Raw genomic sequence first — 21,654 nt, forward strand, 5'->3', positions numbered from 1 at the left:
TCTTTGATCCAACTGCTAGCTATGAGGAAGTTAACTTACAGATCATTGATAAACATATCAAAGGTAAATTTCCACTTAACAATAATTTAAATATATATATGAGATTTTTATTAGCATAAAACAAATGGTTCATAAATGGAATTTAAATGAAAATATAAATGATCATAAAATTAAAGAACATTAGCATATAGAAACTAGTAATGTAGGCCATTCAGAGCAGGAGAATCAGCAGGACTTCACATCTAGAGGCTGTTAGGTTGCAGGTGACAAGCGACCCAGCCACATCAAAACACAAAGGCACTTTCCTTCACTGGTATGGATGTCCCCCACTAGACACCTTGAGCCATGCATGCAAATTAACCAAATAAGAAAAGCATTTTCTTCTTTGTAACTTATGAAAAACTAATTGTGTGTGAAAGGCAGAAGCAGGAGGATCGCAAGTTCAAGGCTAGCCTGGTTTACATAGTTCATTCCAAGCCAACCAAGGCTACACAGTGAGACTGTCTCAAAAAAAGCTAATTATTAACTGTAAAAATGTCTCTGTAGGAATCGTCCCTAAACCCAAGCCTCACCTTACTCTCTCTGACTCTCTCTGGAGTCTCTATACCAAGCCAGAGAGTTTCTGGGTTTCTGGGTTACATATTTTAGGCTAAAAGGCTTAGAACTAGACTCCCCAGGACAAGTGGAAGGAAAAGGCAACCCCAGAGAGGACAGCCACACTCCTCAGGCAGTAGGTTTCTTTCTATAGCACAGAGGTGTCTGAGCAGTGAGCCAGGTGAATGGGGATGTCACAGAGGTCCTGTTGCCCAAGAAGATGAAACACTCCCAGAGGTTGGGAGTGCTGGAGAATAGGGAAGAACATGAGACTCACAAAAGTGAATGCAAATTGCCGGGAGTGGTGGTGGATCTCTCTGAGTTCAAAGCCAGCCTGGTCTCCATTAGAGAATGCAGGCCAGCTGCAGCTACAGGGAGACCTTGCCTCAAAAGACCAAAAAAAAAAAAAAAAATTGAATATGAGTTAATGTGGACTGTGAGCAATGTGAGTCAGTTCAGAATTCTTGTTTGGAACATAGCTCCTACTGTAGTTCATGTCTCTGAGTTCATTCATTCACAGAAGCCTCTGGATCCACAGGTGCCACAGGTATAACTTCTAAGATTCTGTTCAAGGGAAACAAAAACAAAATGGATAGTGTTCACTGTATACTGTGTGTGTGTGTGTTTTACCAGGTATTGAACCTAAGGCATCATACATGCTAGGTAAGCAAGCATTCTACCCCTAAACTATACCCCCTCATCCTCTGTTTACTTTTTATTTGAGACAGGGTCTCACAAAGTTGCCCAGACTGTCCTTGAATTCATTTTGTAGCCCTGCAGACCTTGAATTTGTGAACCTCCTACCTCTCACCTCAGTCTCCTGAGTAGCTAGAATTACAGACCTGTACCACTAAGGCCAATCCACTGTATACTTTTATATACTTATTCTATACTTGTTCAACTATTCATGGGGGCTTTAAAGTCCAGAGAAATCTGTGTCTGTGTCTCTAGGATGCCTAACTCTAGACTAAGTTCCCCCCCACACTACCCCTACTTCTAGTTTCTGTTCTTTCTTTGAGAGACTTTAACCCCCACCATGAACTCCAGCACCAATACCCTCCCCATATGTGATCGGTTTGTCTAACTGGTATTCTCCTTGAGACCCTACCCCACCAACCTGCCAGCCCCTCAACCTAGAGCCAGAGCCTGCTTGCCAGGGCTCCTTGTGCCCTCTGAGTGATGTTCTCCTTCTTAGACAAGGAAGTAGGCACCAACTAATGTCCAGTCCAGTCCCTCCATCAGATAGAATAGAGGATAAGGAACAGGCCTCTCTACTCTCTATACCCTGTAGGTATGTGCCCTTAATAAGCCTATCCCCTGGGGAGAGACAAATGGCTCCTTCTGTGGTACTAAACCAATGCCTCAAGGGAATCTCTTCAGGCTCTGCCTCCAATTTGCCTGTAAGAACTACCCACTATTGCATGCTGCTCAGAACACATGCAAATTTCTGCTTCTCTGCTTGCCCCTGCTTTGAACTAGCTTAGCCCATTCCGGAACAACAGCCTTGACTACAAACATGTTGCCCACTGCATTCTGCTTTCCAACAGTGTCCTCAAATGGCAGGAAACAGAACTGCAGTTAACAAAGTGGGACCCAGCCAAAAGTGTTACCAGTCTCTGGCAATCAAGAAAGTTCTGGTCACCCAGATACCAATCCTCTGCGCTTTTTAGATGCAATTCTATCAGGAAATTCCAAGATCTCTGTTTGGGGAAAGGGAGAGGAGCTCTTTAGAGCCATCTTTCTGTTTGTACAAAATGGAGAGAAGTCTTCTGGCAAGGGAATCTGTTATTGCTCAAAGTTAGCCTTGGCCTTCTTTCAGCTTTAAGTAAATATCCTATTCGACAAACCCACTCAGCACGAAATGTCACCAGCAGCATCTATAGGTTCTGCCTGGAATGGGGAGGGACTGCTGGACTATATAGCAGAGCCCCTAGTAGAATTAAGGCTGGTGATAAGCCCCATGCTGTACTAGAGTTTCTGCTGCCAACTCTTACCCATTTCTCCCTAGTTTGAGAAAGGAGTAGTTCATATTCTGCCAGAATTCCAGGCAGTGTGTCCGGCCTGTACGTTGAGGCAGTCATCTGTGAAGGAACCCCAAACAGCTCTGATCAGAAGACCTGACTTCCTTAGGCTGTGCACTCACATATAAATGTTGTAGGTAGACTTCCCTTTGGGGGACCCAGGGACTCCAAGGACAACTCCCAACAGCTGTGTACTAGGTATATTAAAAGCTTAGGTCCTAGTAGTCTCATGACCTGACAGCCTTTTTGAAGATCTGTTCTCCCCATCCACGTAGGACCCCTTGCTGCTAGGCTTGCCGGTCTTCCTGTACTGTGCCTCAGACCTGTCCCATGCTCCCCGACACACACATTTATTTTTCTACCCAAAGTGTTCCCTTGTCCTTAGATTTTTTTAGCAGGTACCTTCCTGAGATTTATTTTGAAACTCTCATAGGATAGTTGGCCATTTTCTTGGTTAATTTTGCTTTTTTTTTTTAAGGTACTATATCATTAGCTCCAGTAGTAATTCTTGTAATATTTTGTATTTTTAAAGACATTACTCCCATTGCCACTTTTTTTTTTTTTTTTTTTTTTTTTTTTTTTTTTTAAGAGCATTGTCCCCATTTCCCCTTTTTTTTTTTTTTTTTTTTGTTTTTGTCTTTTTGAGACAGGATCTCCCTGTAGTCCCACCTGACCTGAACTCATTATGTAGACCAGGTTGGCCTTGAACTCACAGAGATCCACCTGCCTCTGCCTCCCAGTGCTGGGATTAAAGGTGTGCACTACTATGACTGGCTTGGGCACATATATACCTAATTACACTCCTGTATATCTTAGGAGAGAAATAGCTAGGCCATATAGTAACTCTACATTCTCCCTTTTGTGGAAATGTCTCTGTTGTCTTCTGACTTCCAAGACTGTGATTGAAAAGTCACAAGCCTACCTGGTTTCTGATTCCATAATGTTACCTTTTTGTTTTGCTCCTCTTCAGAAGTTACAGAATCATTCCTTTATCACCAAAGTTGTAAAATTTCATAATGATAGGCCTTGAAGTGAGTTTGTTTTTATCTGTTGGTCTGGGCACTTGCTGGCTCTTTTCAGTTGTAAAATTCAGATCCTTACATCCCCGCTGATTTCCTCCATAGTATCAAGGTTGTTACTTACAGCTGAGCAAGTTACATGCTATGCAAAGATGCCCTGCTGAGGAGGTGGATGGTAGCTAAAATCTAACCTGGATTCCACTCACTAAATTATATGCCTTAGCTTGAAGCTGTGTTTGCTTGGAAGAGGATCACCTTTTCTTCACATTTTTTTCTTCACTCAGCTGTGTCCAGTGCATTTATCCAGGACAGGTGTCTTTTTCTTGTTTACACAAAGGTGACCTAGAGGCCGATGGTGACCCTGCTCTCCCTTTTCTGTGTTTCTTCTTTGTAACACACTATTCAGACATTGGCTCTCCTACACTCAACCCTCAAAATCCCATTTTGGGGGGAGTATAGTATACCTCAGTAGCTGAGCTGTTACCTAGCTTGCTTCTGAAGCTTTAGGCTTGGTCCCCAGTGCCACTAGATAAATAAATATTTTATTTTCTCTCCTATTTTCCATCTTTTTGATTGTTGCTTTACTTTCTGATAAATTCTCTCAATCTTATCTACTAATTCTATTGACTTTTTTTGTTCATGTTTTAGCTTCTAAGAACTCTTGAGTTCTGTATTTGTTTTCTACAATCTCTTGTTCCTATCTATCTTCTCTCCCCAAGGGGACTGATAAACATATGTTGAAGTTTTCTTCTCCCTGATCTTTCTCCTCTTTCTTTTAGTGTTTGGGTTTCTGTGTCTCAATTTCCTCCAGTGTCTGTCTGTAGCTGTTTATTTAGGAATGAAGTGACTGAAATGTAAACTAAGCCTCCAGCATATATGTATCTTTAAGTTCTTTATCTTGGGCTGTCAGCTTCCTGTATGCTGAGATTCTTCCAGATCCCTGCCTGGAGAGGAAACAACTTGTCTTTCCAAAATCTAGGGGACTTACTGGGGAAGTCTACAAGTCCTCCATATTTAATATACATACCCTCCCTGTTTGCAGCACAGAACTGTCACTCTCAGCTGGAGACTTTCCTTGTTACCCTCTCTGAGATATTTGTAGAGTTGAAAGAGGAAGTTGCCCAGTGGTATAATGCAGGGAGGTTTTCTAGGGACCCCAATCATTCCTAAACTTCACCTATAAACCATGCCTGATCTGGTTTGTTTCATTTTTAAAAACTTACATTGATTAATTTTAATTACGTATATATGTGTGTTAGAGGGGGAGGGCAATACTCACATGTGTGAGGTGCCCACAGAGGGCAGAGGTATTACTTCCCCTGCAGCTGCAGTTGTGAGCTACCTGACCTGGGTACTGGGAACCAAACTCAGGTCCTCTACAAGAGCAGTATTTGTTCTTAACTGTTAAGCCATCTCTCCAGCCCTGGGTTTGGTTTTTTGAGGCAGTGTGAACTTTCTATGTAGACCAGCATGGACTCAAACTCACAGCAGCCCTCTTGCCTGTGTCTTTTGAATGCTGGGTAAATTACAGGAGTGCACCACCACTCCTGGAAATTATTTTTTAAATTTCTTACACTTATTTATTTATTAGTGTATACTATGTGCGTATGTGTATAAGTATACATGTGCCACAGTGCATATGTGGCAGTCAGAAGACAACTTGCAGGAGTCAGTTCTAAACTTCCATCATTCAGGAACTCAGGTTGTCAAGCTTGGTGGCAAGTGCCTTTACCTGTTGAGGCATTTTGCTGGCAGGATTTAAAGAACAAATTTTAATACAGTGCTAGGAATCAAAGTCAGGGCCTCACAACATGTTGAGTGATTTACCACTGAGCTACAGCCCTAGCCTTGCTCCAGTTTTTACAGTGACTTTGGGAGCTGGGCATCAGGTAGAGTGAATATGGGAGGAAAAGGTTACTAAGGCTCTACGGAGAAGAGAGTAAGAGGAAAATATTGGTGTTCCTCTTTACCTGATATACTAATCCTTATAATTTATGTTCTTCCTCTTCTTTAATCTTTTTATATTAGCCTAAATAAGATTTTTAAAATTTTTTATTTATCATTTTTATTTTTTGTGTATGTATATATTGCCTATATGTAGGTAAGTACACCTGTGTCATGCAATGCCTGTGGAGGTCAGAAGAGGCTGTCCACCAGGACTGGAGTTATGACAGTTGTTAGCTGCCATGTGGGTGCTGGGATTCAAACCCCGGTCTTCTGCAAGAAAAACCAGTGTTCTTAACTGCTGAGCCATCTCTCCAGCTCCATAAATAAGATTTTTAGGAGGGAGAAAAACTACATACGTTGATCTACTCCATTTCATTTATTTCTTTTCTTTTTAAAAATATATTTATTATTTATTTATTTTTAATTTGTTGAGACAGGGTCTCACTGTATAGCTTTGGTTGGCCTGGAACTGGTTATATAGATCAGGCTGGCCTCAAGTTCACAGAGATCCACTTGCCTCTGCCTCCTGAATGCTGGGATTAAAAGCATGGGCCACAAAACCAGGCCTTCTTTTATATGTTAATTTAGGAGGTCTCTGAAGTTGTAAACATTCAGGATTGAAACAATGCTACCGTTTGGATGCAAGAGAAATGCCATAGGACTTGTTTATAGTGCCTTTAGCTCATTGTTTAAACATTTCTTGAAATAAATAATTTAACAATAAATATAAATTTTGGGTTAATTGAAAGTAGTTATGTGTTAGTTTTTCTACTTGAAGTTAAATATTTCATTCTTTTTGCTTTGCCTGATTTTACTAATTGTCTATGTTTCCCAGAAGATTTAGCTTAATTAATCTGCTGTTAAAGCAGGGTTCCATAAATGGAGGTTTAATTTTAAAATATCCTTTTTATAGTCTCATGTTTCCAGCATAATGGATTCCCTGTGTAATTAGAAGTTTGATTAAAGTAGGACCTACAAAAATACCATAATAAAAGCTTTTGGAATAGACCCCGGAACAGATTCAGAGGTTGACCCAGAAATCTTTATAGCTTAAATTTTTTCAAAAATTTGCTATGAGCATTTATAAGGAAAATTAAAATGGTCATAATTTTTTAGAGTTATGGAAGAAATAAAAATATCTTCTGAGATACTGAGAATTTCCCTTTATGAGAATGGGCCTTGGGGAGGGGAGGTATCTGCCAAACTACGAGGATCTGGCATCTACTTACCGCAAGAGGGCAGTAGCAGCCAACGATAATGGGAAATGCAACAGCTGCAGGTTTCCTTCGAGGAGTCATTGGACCCTAGGTTACATCAGTCTCTGGAAGGAACAGGGAAACGGGAACCACTTCCCAGACAGGTTCAGAGCTTTTGACCCTGGTAACAGTAAGACTGGAAATAAGCAAAAGGGGTTGTGGAGGCAAACAACCCCTCTCTCCGTCCTCCTGTACTTGAATAACCAAGGAGTTGGTGACTAGTTTAATAATGGCTGCAGATTGGGGACTGCACATTCAAATGTTCAGCCAAGAACACTGGCAGCCATTGATAGAGCAGAACTCTCAATAGAGATTTGGGAAAGACAGAATAAAGCTGTGGTGCACAGCAGGGCTGTTTTATCTCAGAAAATTAGTTGGGACTGGTATTAGGCATGTCCTAAGGTCAACTTTGATTTTATTTAATTTAGATTCATAACACTGGAACATTAAGATAAAGTAATCTTTGGAAATCTGTAATAGTACTTTGTAAAGTTTCCAGGAAGCTAATTAGCACAAAGAGGGATCACTTAGAACAAATGTACCCTCAATGTTTTAACTAGGTATTTTTATTGACCTAGTATTATCCATAAAGTAAGATGAATCTGATATTTTTAATGTATTCTCATGACTAACATCTGTTCTTGTTTTCATTCATAATTGTCACTAATCTTATTAAGCTATAATCTGGAAAATTTTAGGATTTGAAATAAACAAATTAAATTATTCCTTAATTTAAATTATTCCTTAAAGTAATGTTGTTTCAATTCAACATTTATTGAACACTTATAATTGAATGAGAAAAGATAGCGTGTGTGTGTGTGTGTGTGTGTGTATGTGTTAAAAGAGAGAATCTGAGGGACTGGAGAGATGGCTCAGTAATTAAGAGCACTGGCTGCTCTTGAAGAGAACTTGGGTTCAGTTCTCAGCACCCACATGGCAGCTAATAACCGTCCTTAACACTAATTCTAGGGAATCCAATGCCTTTTTCTGACCTCAGTGTGCATTACACCACACAGGTGCACTTACATACATGCAAGCAATACACTCATACACATAAAATAAAATAAATAAAATAGGGCCGGGCATGGTGGCTCACGCCTTTAATCCCAGCATTCGGGAGGCAGAGGCAGGCAGATCTCTGTGAGTTCAAGGCCAGCCTGGTCTACATGGTGAGTTCCAGGACAACTGGGGCTACAGGGAGACCCTGTCTCAAAAAGACCAAGAAAATAAAAAATAAAATAAAATATGAAAAAAGAGACAATCTTAGAAAATTAATTGTATCAACACATTTTAAAGTCAGCTTCAAATAAAAATGGAGACTAGTGAACGTTCTCATTGTGTGTGCCTTTCCTGTAAGATACTGCACCTTTGGTTGTGTCTTTGAAACCATAGTAAGGCCAAGCCCAATTCATGGAAGTTTGTTCTTTATATAGGTAGATGATAAGGAAATTATGGTCTGAGGCTGGCAAGATGGTTTAGTGGGTTAAAGCCCCTGCCATCAAGCCTGATGACCTGAGTTCGATCCCTGGGACTTACATGTCAGGAGAGAAATGACTCTCGTGAGTTGTCCTCTGACTGCCACACATGTGCTGTGGCACCTGCATGCCTACACACACACACACACATACACACTAAATAAATAAAATATAATAAAAAAATAATGTGGTGTTGGGGCTGGACATATGGCTCCGCAGTTAAGAGCACACACTGCTCTGCCAGAGGAGCCACGCTTTATTTCCAGCAACCATGTCAGGCAGCTCACAACTGCCTGTAACATCAGCTCCAGGGAAGCCAATGCTTCTGGCGTCCATGGGCGCCTGTACTCACATGCATAGACACACACACACATGCACACATAATTAAAAATAAAAATCTTAGACGTGGTGGAGCACACCTTTAATCCCAGTATTTAGGAGGTAGAGGCCGATCTCCGAGATTGAGGCCAGCCTGGTCTACATAGCAATTTCCAGGCTAGCTGGGGTTACAGGGAAATCCTGTCTCAAAAAAAACAAAACAAAACAAAAATCTTTAAAAATGGGGGGCAGCGTTTTTTTTAAAAAAGATTTTATCTATTATTTTTATTTTATGTGTATGCATGCATTGCCTGTGTGTAGGTAAGTGCACCCGTGTCGTGTAATTCCCGCAAAGGACAGAAGAATCTTTCAGATCCCCTGGAACTGGAGTTACAGACAGTTATTAGCTGCCATGTTGGTGCTGGGATATGAACCCAGATCTGCAAGAACAGTATTCTTAACTGCTGAGCCATCTCTCCAGCCCCTAAAAATGTTTTAAAATTCTAATAGATAATTGTAACTGTGCTTAATAAGATCTTAGATAGATAATATTCAAATTTTACTCAATTTTATGTATATATAATAGTTTATTTAATTCAAATCAGCAAATATTTATTGGGGTAGGCACTGAGTTACACTAGGAATAAAAAAAATAAAACTAGACCTGTGAGTAAGAAATACTGAAAGAAGAGCAAATATTTTAAAAATATTTTATCATTTTTATTCTATGTGTATAAGTGTATTGCCTGCATTTAAGTACACCTATGCCATGAAATGCTTGCAGAGGCCACAAGAGGGCGGCAGATCCCTTGGAACTGGCATTATGGCATATATATATATATAAGAACACTGACTGGTCTTGCAGAGGACCTGAATTTGATTCCCAGCACCCACATGGCGGCTACAAACCGTCCTTAAGTCCAGTTCCAGGGGAATCCGAAGCCCTCTTCTGACCTCCGTGGCATTGCACAACACGGGTGCACTCACATAAATGCAGGCAATACGAAAGTCCTGGAACTTTCATATGCATAAAATAAAAATAAAATATTTTAAAAAATTGTACCCCAATATATATATTTTGTACATCATATAAGTAATGCTTTCCCTGTTAACTGCTATGCATGATTCTATTACATGAATATATCAAAATATATCTATCCTTTTTTTTTTTTTTTTTTTTTTTTGTCTTTTTGAGACAGGGTTTCCCTGTAGCCCCAGCTGTCCTGGAACTTGCTTATATAGACCAGACTGGCCTTGAATTTACGGAGATCCATGCCTCTGCCTCCCTAGGCTGGGATTAAAGGCATGTACCACCATGCCCGGCCTATCCATATTCTTATAATTACATATTTAAACAAGATACTGCTATGAGTTTGATTCACAACAGATCCAATGAATTTTAATCCTAATGTTAGAATTTCTTTTTTTCTTTTTCTTTGAGATAGGGTCTCCCTGTAGCCCCAGTTGTCCTGGAACTTACCATGTTGACCAGGCCGGCCTTTCACAGAGATCCACCTCCTTCTGCCTCCCCAGTGCTGGGATTAAAGGAGTGTACTACCACGCCCTGATAGAATTTATTTTCTTAATAATTAAAGTACAACATTATACTAACATTTCTTTTTCTTGATGCAGGTCATTCCAGAACTGAAGTATGGAAATTTGGCAATACTGTCATAGAACTCCTATATCACTGGATAAACATTTGTTCAATTCTCATGGAACTAAACAAAACACAAAATAGTTCTATTTTACCTCCACTGCCCTCTAAATATGACAAGTATATATATGCAAAAATGCCAAAGAAAACCTTGCCAGAGAAAAGCTGATGGGATTGGTACTGAATTTAGGATATTTTGATTTTTGTTCAATGTTGTTAACTAAACTATAAAGTACTTCTAACTAGAAAGGAATGCCACATAGACACAGTCTGCTCGGAGACATTTACTTCAGCACTTTCTAAAACCAGAAGTACTACCTGAGGAGAAATTTAATCTAAAAAGCATCCAATAAAGGTAACTGTAACCAAATGCACCTAAAGATGTAACAATGTATTTGAAAGTTCCCTTTTAGTTTTAGCTTTGTACATGCCATGAGCCTACAATGGTTGACAATAGTTGTTTTCCATTATTTTAAACTACAAAGTAAAAAGTACTGAGGATTTGGGAGGAGAAATGGCATTTTTTTACATCAAAAGAGTACCAAATAATAAAGATTTTTAAAAATTAACTTGTAATTGTTTTTCAGATTTTTCAAAGACTTATCTGAACACTACCTCTCCACTGTCCCCCCTTTCATCTCTCCCCTTTCCTTAACAACTTAAAAATCATTTTTATATTCCTGTTAGTGTCTCTATTTGAGGCAGGGTACCCTTATATTTCTGAGGCTGGCCTGGAACTAGATATGTAGCCCAGGCTGGCCTGGAAATCTCAATATACCTGCCTCAGCCTCCTACATGCTCTGATTACAGGTAGGTATCCTGCCTTTCATTTTAATGAACAGAAATTCTTGTGGGAAAATGTCCATGACTCACAGAATAAAAAAAAAAATCTTTTTGTTTTTGTTTTTGTTTTTGTTTTTTCTTTTTGAGACAGGGTCTCCCTGTAGCCCCAGCTGTCCTGGAACTCACTATGTAGACCAGGCTGGCCTTGAACTCACAGAGATCCACCTGCCTCTGCCTCCCAAGTGGTGGGACTACACGCATGTACCACTACACCCGGCAAACATCATTTTTTAAACAACAAAACCCCTCAAGTTCTATAGAAGAACATCTATTTTCTTAAAGCTTATTCCAGCAAACTTTCCTTTGATGCTGTGAGATTTCATCTTTGCAATAAGATATCTGATGACAGTCCATTTTTTAATAAAATTTTGGGAAATTAAACTTTATTTTCTTTATTAGATTGACAGAATGTGATGTATTCCAAATAACTTATACTTGGAGAGTGGAGCCCCCTTTTGCCCTTCCCTGATAAGATGGTGGTATTATTACCAGCTCTTCTCTCTTGAATGAGCTCATGCCCAACATTACCCCTATCAGTCATTTATATTGGAAGGAGACATTTTCAGGCATTTGCAGCGACATTTCTAGAGGCAATGTTCTTGAAGATATTAAACTGATAGCCACATATTCGATGGCTTCATAACAAGCTTATAAAGAGTTTACTGTGAATACAAATGACATTCTAGACAGCAAATAAGAGAAGATTGCAGAATGCTGTGTTCTTAATTGTTATCATGGGGATCAAATTCACTATAGCTTAATAATCAACATTATATATTTTCATGGCATTTTAATTTTTGGTTTATTTTATGTGTATGAGTGTTTTGCCTGTATGTATGTAACTGCACCTGTGTCATACAATGCCTGAGGAGGCCAGAAGATGGTGCTGGATTCCCTGGAACTGGAGTTAGGGATGGTTGTTAGTCTCTGTGTGGATGCTGGGAACCAACCTCAGGTCTTCTACAAGAGCAACCAGTGCAGAGCCATCTCTCCAGCTCACATTTTATTATTTTTGAGACAGGGTCTCATGTAGCCCGGGCTGGCCTTGAACTAAACAGCTGAAAATTACTTTAAACTCCTGATTCTTCTGCTACTACCTCCTAAGTGCTGAGATTACAGGCATGTGTTACCAGGCCTAGTTTATAGGGCTCTGGAGACTGAACACAGGGTTTGCTACATGCTCGATAAGCACTCTACCAATGCATATATTCTCAACTCCTTCATGGCATCTACCTTGTTTGAAGCATTTTTCATAAACTCCTTCACTTGATTCCCCCAATAAAGTAGGTCATTCTGACATTATCTCCATTTTATAAATGAGGAAACAGGCTCACAGAATGAATGAGTTGCCAGTTCACAATAGCTAGTAAGAAGCAAGATAGGCAGCTCACTACCAAAGCCCTGGGAAGAAAGTGCCTCAGCTGGATCTGCTACAAGCCAGACTCTGAGGGGAAAGTTCATCCTGGGTAAAGAAGACCCCAACAAGCCAAGCAGCAAACTCTCCTCCTATGCCTTTTTTGTGCAGAGTTGCTGGGGAGAGGACAAGAAGAAACACACAATTTTTCTGTCAATTTCTTCGAGTTCTTTTAAGAAATGTTCCAAGAGATGGACGACCACATCTGCAAAGCAAAAGTTGAAGTTTGAAGATACCACAAGTGACAAAGCTCACTATGACTGGGAGGTGAGGAATTATGTACCTCCAAAGGTGACAGAAGAGAGGGAGAAGACTACAGTTATATTCTAAAGACTTTGATGGTGAATACTGCTACATATTTAATGGTTTCTTTAATTTCTTGTGCACAGCAAACATCATAGGAATTCATACTACTAGCAACTTTCAGATTTTTAATGATGCATTTTTAAAATTTGTAAAAAAAATTATGTGCATTTTTAAAGGGAGCAGCAAGGTAGACCTAGCACCCATATGTCCTAATTTCATACTGATAAGTAGAGAGCGGGCGGGCACGAGTGGATGGATGAGGCACCGAGGCACAGATAGAATTCTCAGCGGGATACAGCTTTATTTCGCACGGGACACGTTTCCCTCGGGGAAGGGAAAAATGTCAGCTCACAGGTTGTGAGCTGGGACTTTATATATGGGGGCTTTGGGGGGGGGAAGGGGGGATTGTTTGGGGGGGAACTTAGGGGGGGGGAGGAGGCGGGCACGAGCGGATGGATGAGGCACCGAGGCACAGATAGAATTCTCAGCGGGATACAGCTTTATTTCGCACGGGACACGTTTCCCTCGGGGAAGGGAAAAATGTCAGCTCACAGGTTGTGAGCTGGGACTTTATATATGGGGGCTTTGGGGGGGGGAAGGGGGGATTGTTTGGGGGGGAACTTAGGGGGGGGGAGGCAGGGGGGGTTAGGGCCGGGAAGTGTTTACTTTTTCCCTCTTAAGATAAGAGGAAATCTGCTTATCTTATCTTTGGAGGTCAGAGGAAAGGCAGGCTGCTTCTCAGCAGAGTTTGTTCTTCTTGACCTCAAAGGTCAAGGTGCTTATCAGCTAAGTTCCCTTTTCCAGGCTCCAAAGTCTGTAGGTCCCTGTTGGGGGCGGGCGGGGGGAGCTGCTATTTGGAACCCTAACACATACATGTCCCTTGCCAGCACCCTACACAACTCACTAATGCTTTCTCAATTTTGTACATGGCTAACAACCATTCTACATCCTTTGGAAACTAGAATTAAGCAAGCAACAATCCAGACTAGTTAAATTTATTTATTACTCATCTAATAAAATACTATTCTTTAAGAGTTTCCTTTTTCATGGAGAAAGATATTTATATTTAACAAAAATTTCAGTATCTGCTGGGTCTGGTGGTGCAGGTCTGTAATCTCAGCTACTTGGGAGACTGGGGTAGGAGGATCTAAGTTCAAGGACTAGGCCTACTTAGACAAGTTAGTGATACTGTCTCAAAAAAAAAAAATTAAAGAGAACTAGACAAATAGTTCGAATGGATGCCTAGTATGTATCAAGCCCTAGGTTCAATCTCCAGTACTAAAAAACACCACCACCACCACCACCTTCAACAACTAAATTGAGTACAAAGAATAGCCTATGTAATTAAAAGTTTGACTACAGGCATGGTGGCACATGCCTTTAATCCCAGTACTCAGGAGACAGAGGCAGGCAGATCTCTGTGAGTTCAAGGCCAGCCTGGTCTACTTAGCAAATTTAGGTCCGCTGGTAGGGAGACCCTCTCTCAAAAAAACCAAAAAAAAAAAAAAAGGTTGACTAGACTAGAACCTACTAAAATGCTGCTACACAAAACTTTTTGAGGGCCAGCCAAATGGTCCAGCAAGTAAAGGCACTGTCAAGCCTGACCACTTAGAGACAATCCCTGGGAACCACATGGTATAAGGAGAGAACTGATTCCTGTAAGTTATCTTCTGAAACCCCCACACACCTACCCACACACTAAATGTAATTTAAAAAATAAAAAAAAAAATTTTAATAGATTTGGCGGACCCAGTTTTTTTTTTTTTTGGTCTTTTTGAGACAGGGTCTCCCTGTAGCCCCAGCTGGCCTGGAACTCACTATGTAGACCAGGCTGGCCTTAAACTCACAGAGATCCGCCTGCCTCTGCCTCCCGAGTGCTGGGATTAAAGGCGTGCGCCACCACGCCCGGCATGGACCCAGTTTTTTTAATTTTTAAAATTATGCTATGTGTGTATATATCTATGTGTGGGTCTGTGCATGTGAGCGGCAGTGCCCAAAGAGGCCAGATGTGTTGGCTCTCCTGGAGTTGGAGTTAAGGCAATTGTGAGCCACCTGGTATGGGTGCTGGGAACTGAACTTCTCCAAGAGCAGTATGTGCTTTTTTTCCCCCCGAAAGATACAGATAGCTTTATTAGCTGTGAGGGGCACACAATCTTCCCGAGGATATAGAGGTTGGGCGTTGGGGGTGAGAGAGGTCTGGGATTTATAAGTGGGCCCAGAAAATCCCAGAAAGGGGGTCATGCCTTCCTGAATCCCAGAAGGTGGGGCATGCCTTCTTGGACGGTGTTATGCTCCTCCCTGGGATCAGAGAAGGAGCAATGGGGGGGTTCTGATAAGGGGTTGATAAGGAACCAGATTTTTAGGAAGGCTAATAAGAAACCAGATGTCTTTTGCTAGGGGGCATATGTGTTCTGAAATAGATTTATCTCCCTCCTGGAGTGGGGGGGCCGGGGGCAGATGGTCAGTTCCTTCAGTCATGTTAGTCTGATTTTCCTTCATTCCAGACCCTGAAGACATAAAAAGAAAGGAATGCAGCCTCCTTTTTCCACTCTTTGTGTGTGTGTGTGTGTGTCTGTGTGTCTCTGTGTGTGTGTGTGTGTATTGCCTGCATGTAGGTAAGTGCACCCATGTTATGCAATGCCCACGGAGGACAGAAGAGACTGTCGGATCCCCTGGGACTGGAGTTACGGACCGTTGTTACCTGCCATGTGGCTGCTGAGATTCAAACCTGGGTCTTCTACAAGAACAGTCAGCAGATTCTGTAAGAATCTTTGGAGACAACAGTTGATTAAGCATAGTACAATGATCCCATTACTCAGGAGTCAATAAGGATTTAGAAGAGGGAGTGGTGATGAGCTGACCAGCTCATCATGAGTCCAGTCCTCATTCCAGGTATCCAGGTCCATTGACGTTCTGGTCATGCCCTCTTCCAGGAATAGGAAATTACTTCAGGAAAAAGAGAGAGGTATGGGAAAAAAACAGAACCTCTTGTTGGCATCCCCAACCTTAGCTAAGGTGAAACTAGAGACACCTTTGGATTAGATAGTTCTGACATTCATAGCCTCAGGATACATTAACTGCCAGATCAAAAGAAATTTCCAGCTTTCAGTCAGAAACTACTCATTTTTCTTTTGGAGGTCTTCATACTAAAGCTGCCTGGCCAATTTATACCTCCTATTCTTATTATTCCTCCCTCTGAAGAGGTAACCCTAATTGCCCATAGGGAATTGGGGCACTGACCACTCTGGCTTCTTCTTTTTTTTTTTTTTTTTTTTTTTTTGGTCTTTTTGACACAGGGTCTCCCTGTAGCCCCAGCCGGCCTGGAACTCAATATGTAGACTGGGCTGGCCTTGAAGTCACATAGATCAGCCCGCCTCTGCCTCCCGAGTGCTGGGATTAAAGTCATGAGCCACCACACTCAGCCCACTCTGGCTTCTTAAATGCTGAATAGAGGTGTGGAGAGTGGCAATTTGGGGTACCCCTTCAGTAAATCTACTTAAAAGACCCCCCAAAGGCATAACTGTTAGCTATAGAGAGAAAAGAAAGTTCTTGGCTGGTGCCTGGAAGGAGATGCAAAGGATAAGTAAAGGCAAGAGTAGTTAGGCACAGGTTCTAGGCAGCGAACCAGGAAAACTCGGAACAGGGTGAATTTTAAATGTCCACATCAAAGTCCATTAAAATTTCTTGATGAGGGCTTCCAAAAGCATCCATTGATTGGGTTCCTCCTCATTTTTCTTTTGACTGCCACAGCTGGACTTGAGAGTGATAAACTCAGGATCTGCTTTCAGGCACTTTGATAGCTGTTGGAGTGGCTAGAATCACAGTGTGAGCTCCCTCCCAAATGGCTTCTAGACAGAGAGACAGAAGAAATTTAGCCATCATTTAATTTTTAGGTAAGAACAATAGTGAGCTTGTCTTTCTTAGCTGCAGGTAGGCACTGCAGTGAACTAGGCCAAAATCTGAAGTTTTACACCTGAGTAGTATTTTCTTATCAAGGAGAAAATTATAGTGAGAATTTTCAAAATAACATTTTATACAAACTTTTAAGCCTAATTTCTAGGATACACAGCCCCTCAGACTCTAAAAGAAACATACTGATCATTTTAATTTTTGGTTGTACTTTCCTTTTGGGTGTTTTAGATCATACAGTTGGCCCAAATAACCAATTTTTTATTTTTCAAAGTCAATTGATGATCTGATCCTCAGGGGTCACTTGGGCTTTGGAGGAAGCCCCTGGCTCCTTTGACTTTCCTTTTACTAGTTCCTTCTTATGTGAGGATAAGTCAGAAGGCCCTGCTTAATTGTGGCTTCACTTGGAAGTATGGAGGAAACTTTCCTTTGTGCTAACCCCCCTCCTTGTACACTGGACACTGGTTTGAGTACCTCTAGTGAGGTCTTCATGACCTCACTGAACAAGAGGACAGGTGACTCATCACAGTTACGGGATACTTTGAGAGATGTCCCATAGTCCCCTGGGACTTAGTCAACCTTGTAGGGCAAGGACCAAAAATTTTCCCTTTAAGTCCTTTTGACCAGATTAGTATAAACCTCTAAGAATGATTATTAAATATTCAAGAAGGGGCTGGAGAGATGGCTCAGCAGTTAAGGACACTGGTTGTTCTTGCAGAAGACCTGGGTTCGAATCCCAGCATCCACATGGCAGCTAACAACTGTCTGTAACTTCAGTCCCAGGGGATCCAACAGCCTCTTCTGACCTCCACGGGCATTGCAGGGCATGGGTACACTTACCTACATGCAGGCGATACGCACATACACATAAAAATAAAATTAAAAAAAAAATTATCCAAGAAGGTTAGTTACACCATCTGGTATTTTTAATTACTGTGTAATACATATAGAGAGATAAAGCTTTAACAAAAATTCAGATATTCTTGAATAAACCTTGAGTGGAAGAGATTTAACATCACAGATTAAAAAAAGAAAAGAAAAAAAAAAATCATAGATCAAGTAGGCATGGCCCAGGAAAGGGATTTAAAATAATTCCCTCAGGTCTGTCTCTAGACCCTGAAGACATAAAAAGAGAAGAATGTGGGTGTAGTCCTCATCTGATTATTTCCTGTTGATTATGGGCAAAGTGTGTGTGGGGGGTCATATCATATACCTACAGACAGGGAAGGAATAAGTTGATCAAGATTCAGACCAAGATCACCAACACTGTTTCCTTCTTGACTTTTCCCATCTGGTCCAGGGAGGCAAAACCTAGCTCCTCTTGAGCCAAATTATCTTGTTATGGGCAAAGGAAAACAGCAAAAGTAATACTTGCAATAATGTAGAGGAACACAAAGGATCTTTTCCAGAAGCTACAGGTAACCCCAATACTTGTTTGTATCCATTCAATCTAAGACTGCAACTGGGTGTGCAGCACAAGCGAGGAGTAGACTGAAATTTTTTGGCTGCAACAGCAGTTACTTTAATACTAGCTCAGTATCTCTATAAACTTACTCAGACCTTTAATAAACTTGCTCAAACATTCTTATTATCCCTTCTGTTCTGGAAACATCCAGCCATAGACATAATAGCATTTACAAACTTAGCATTTGTTGTGAGAATTTAGTTATATTTAAGCACAGAGATGAACAATTAACACATTATTTACAAACTTTTAAGATGTCTTAAACTTCAAGATGTGTTTGTAAATCTTGAAGCAGTTTTCTTAAATGTTTAGAGATGTTTTTACATAAGCCTGGCAAAGACATGGACCTTGACAAACCTGTTGGCTTTAAAGAGGCAATATAGTGATCACAAACATCCTAAAAATCTTTAAAATGTTTCTATTATACAAAATATATCTAAAAGTACAGAGATAAGTGATCTTTTCTTTAATCCTTGGAATAAAGAGTTTAAGCATCTCAGAAGAGCAAATTTTCCATAGGAGAAATTACACCCTGGAGCAGGAGTAATCATCTGTTAAAATTATCTTATATTGCTGGGCTTGGTGGTGCACGCCTGTAGTTCCAGCACTTGGGAGGCAGAGGCAGGTGATCTCTGTGAGTTCAAGGCCAGCTTGGTCTACATAGTGAGTTCCAGGTCAGCTGGGGCTACAGGGAGACCCTGTCTCAAAAAACACACACACACAAAAACAAAACAAAAAGAATTGCGAGATTTGAGACGCATGACAAGCTGTATCAGATAGCAGTGGGGCAGTGGACAGAAACATGGGGCCAAATGAGACAAAAGGGATTAGGCTAGGCCCTTTATTAAGTTTGGAGGTAAGAAAACATTTGCAATAAAGTAGAACATTTGCTGTGGTTTTTACCACCTGCAACTGGCAGAAGGGCCAGAAAAAGACTGGTGCAGCGTCAGAGGTTTTTGGTGTAGTCGCAAGAAGACTTGCAGACAGTGGACAACAGACCTTGAAGGACCGACAAAAGCCGTAGAGAAAAGTGACAGGAAAGACACACAAAAACCCTTGCCAGCAGTCAGGAGGCAGAACCAGCTTTATGAACCATGGCCAGGGTGTGGGCCATGGAACATGGAGAGAAGCCCCAGAGCTGCACAAGGTGGAGAAAAGTGAGTGACCTCTGGGGATGGAGCCACCAGTCCTAAGAATTTGCAAAGAGGCAGATAGAAGGAGTTTGCAAAGAAGGAGCTGGAATTTGCCCAGAGGAACACAGGGGAAAGGTGGGAGCAAGGACAAGTTTTGCTGGCAAAACCTGTCAGCATTTGTGTGTGACTGGGAAAGCTAAGGTAAAGAGAGAGATGAGCTAGGAGGGTGAAGAAAGCCTCAGACTACTTGCCATTTTGTTGAGTGTAGTTATCCAAAATAGGATATTGAAATGAGAAAGTGCTGAATTCAGGCCCTCTATGACGATTGTTCACTGCTATTGAAGCCGGATTTAGGCTAAGAGCACCAACAATTCGGAGCCCATTTTGGGGCGATTTTTTAGGGCAGGGTAAGGTTTAGAGGAGACTGTTCTCATTATCTGGATTATCACCCAGAGTTTGGAGGACAGTCAGAGTAGTGTCCCAATCTTCAGAAGGGAGCCTCCCCATCTTGTGAAGATTTAGGAAAGGGAAAAGCCAGAGGTGGTGACTCCTAGAGTCCCAAGTGGGGTCAAGATCCTCAGATGGGAGCATTCCCACCTTGTGAAGATTCAGAAAGGAGACAAAGGCCAGAGTGGGGACTCCCTTGGGACTCCTGGAGTTCCCAGGTGGGGCCAAGATCTGGGACCCCTCTAGATCAGGACTGGTCTTACCTTACCCAGTTGGATGGTGTTTGAGTGCATCCATGAGACAAATGGTGAGGAGCCTCTGATCTGAATGCCAGTGGATAGATGAGGCAATGAAAGAGGAAGGCTGTAAGAGAGAACCCAAACTGGGTTTACGGTGGCACACCAATAAAACCCCTAAACCCACTTGCACCACTCAGGAAGACAGAGGCCTGGAAAGCTAGGGCTATAGGTCGAGTTTGGAGGCTGTTTAGTCCATATAGTGAGTCTGGAGGGTGGCCATGCTCCCACTGGGATGGGTCTTGAAGGGAGAATTATAGGAAAGGTCACCTGGAGGGAAGGGCTGGGGCTCAGGACCCCAAAACCCTACCCAGGTTTCCGCACCAAATAGAATTCAGGGTGAGAAGGCAATATGATAAAGTAGAAATGGAGTTCCACTTTTTTTTTTTTTAAGATTTTCATTTTATATGTACGAATTTTTGCCTGCATGTATGAATGTCCACTACGTGCGTGCCTGATGCTTGGGGTGGCCAGAAGAGGGTATCAGACCCCCTAGAACTGGAGTTAGGTGGTTGTGAGTCACCATGTGGGTGCTGGGAACCAAATCTGGGTCTTCTGCAAGAGCAGCACGTGCTCTTAACTGCTGCACTGTATCTCTAGCTCCCCCTGCCCCATATAATCTTAATATAAAGACCAAGCTAAGCCAGACATGGTGGCAAACACCTGTAAACCCAGCACTCAGTAGCAGAGATAGGAAGAATTGGGAGTTCAAGTCCAGCCTAGGCTAGATGAGTTGCTGTCACAAAAATAAATAAATAGGCTGAGAATGTACCTCAGTAGAATACTTGGCTAGCATGGCTCAAAGCCCTGGGTTTGATCCTGAGCACCACATAAACTTGTGTGTGGTGGCCCATATCTGTAATCCCAGCACTCAGGAGGTGAAGGCTGGAGGGTCACAAGTTGGTGTTTCTTGGCCCCATGGCAACTTCTGAAGCTACCATGAGATAGATGAGACCCAATTTAAACAAATAGACAAATGAATAACTTTTTTCACCTAACAAGATCAATTAAGTACAGTAGGGCCTGTTTCTCTTTTCTAAAGCAGCTCGGTAAGTATTTCCTAGTCTACTCATTAACACATTTTACCTCCTCTCCATCTATTGTCTAAATTTAGATGGTCCTCACAGACCTCAGCTGAGGAGGCCGCTTTGAGTGACGGTATTTTGTTTCATGTGACTCCCTCTCCAGCCAGAACTGTTTCAAATTAGAGCTCACCACCTACCAAAGTGAAGCCAACTTGTGAAATAGGCTAATATAAAAAGTACTCAGCTGGATGTGGTGGCACACACCTATAATCCTAGTACTTGGTGATAGATAAAACTGGGATAGGTAAATCGAGTCACAGACAAGAACTATGACAGGATAGAATTTATTAGCAGAGGAAACGGGATAGTTCCCTTGGGGATAGAGAAGCTGTCCCTCCTTCAGGCTGCTGGCTGGGGGTTTTTGGGGGATGGGGAAGGCGGGGAGATTTTTAAAATTAGGTGGGTGGGGGGGGGGGGGGGGGCCAAGGGCTTAACAGGAGGGAGTAGCCCCTGTCAAACCTCCCCCTTC

The 21,654-nt window shown here is 41.7% G+C and overlaps 1 protein-coding gene and 1 long non-coding RNA gene across 2 annotated transcripts in view; one reads left to right on the forward strand and one right to left on the reverse strand.

Moving 5' to 3' along the window:
• Efcab5 (EF-hand calcium binding domain 5) overlaps nucleotides 1-4,289 on the forward strand; it is a 134,958-nt gene extending 130,669 nt beyond the window's left edge. Inside the window, exon 22 of the mRNA XM_029561475.1 lies at nucleotides 4,283-4,289. Within this exon, the coding sequence (XP_029417335.1) occupies nucleotides 4,283-4,289 (7 nt within the window). The remainder of the gene's footprint in view (nucleotides 1-4,282) is intronic.
• Nucleotides 4,290-16,658: 12,369 nt separating this feature from the next.
• Nucleotides 16,659-21,654, reverse strand: part of LOC115069552 — an 11,754-nt gene continuing 6,758 nt past the window's right edge. The window contains exons 2-3 of the long non-coding RNA XR_003848804.1: nucleotides 20,068-20,167; nucleotides 16,659-16,698 (exon numbers count right to left, since the gene is read on the reverse strand). This is a non-coding gene — a long non-coding RNA (uncharacterized LOC115069552). The remainder of the gene's footprint in view (nucleotides 16,699-20,067; nucleotides 20,168-21,654) is intronic.

Source organism: Nannospalax galili, unplaced genomic scaffold (assembly GCF_000622305.1).
Source record: "Nannospalax galili isolate Female #2095 unplaced genomic scaffold, S.galili_v1.0 scaffold212, whole genome shotgun sequence".
Taxonomy (NCBI): Eukaryota; Metazoa; Chordata; class Mammalia; order Rodentia; family Spalacidae; genus Nannospalax; species Nannospalax galili.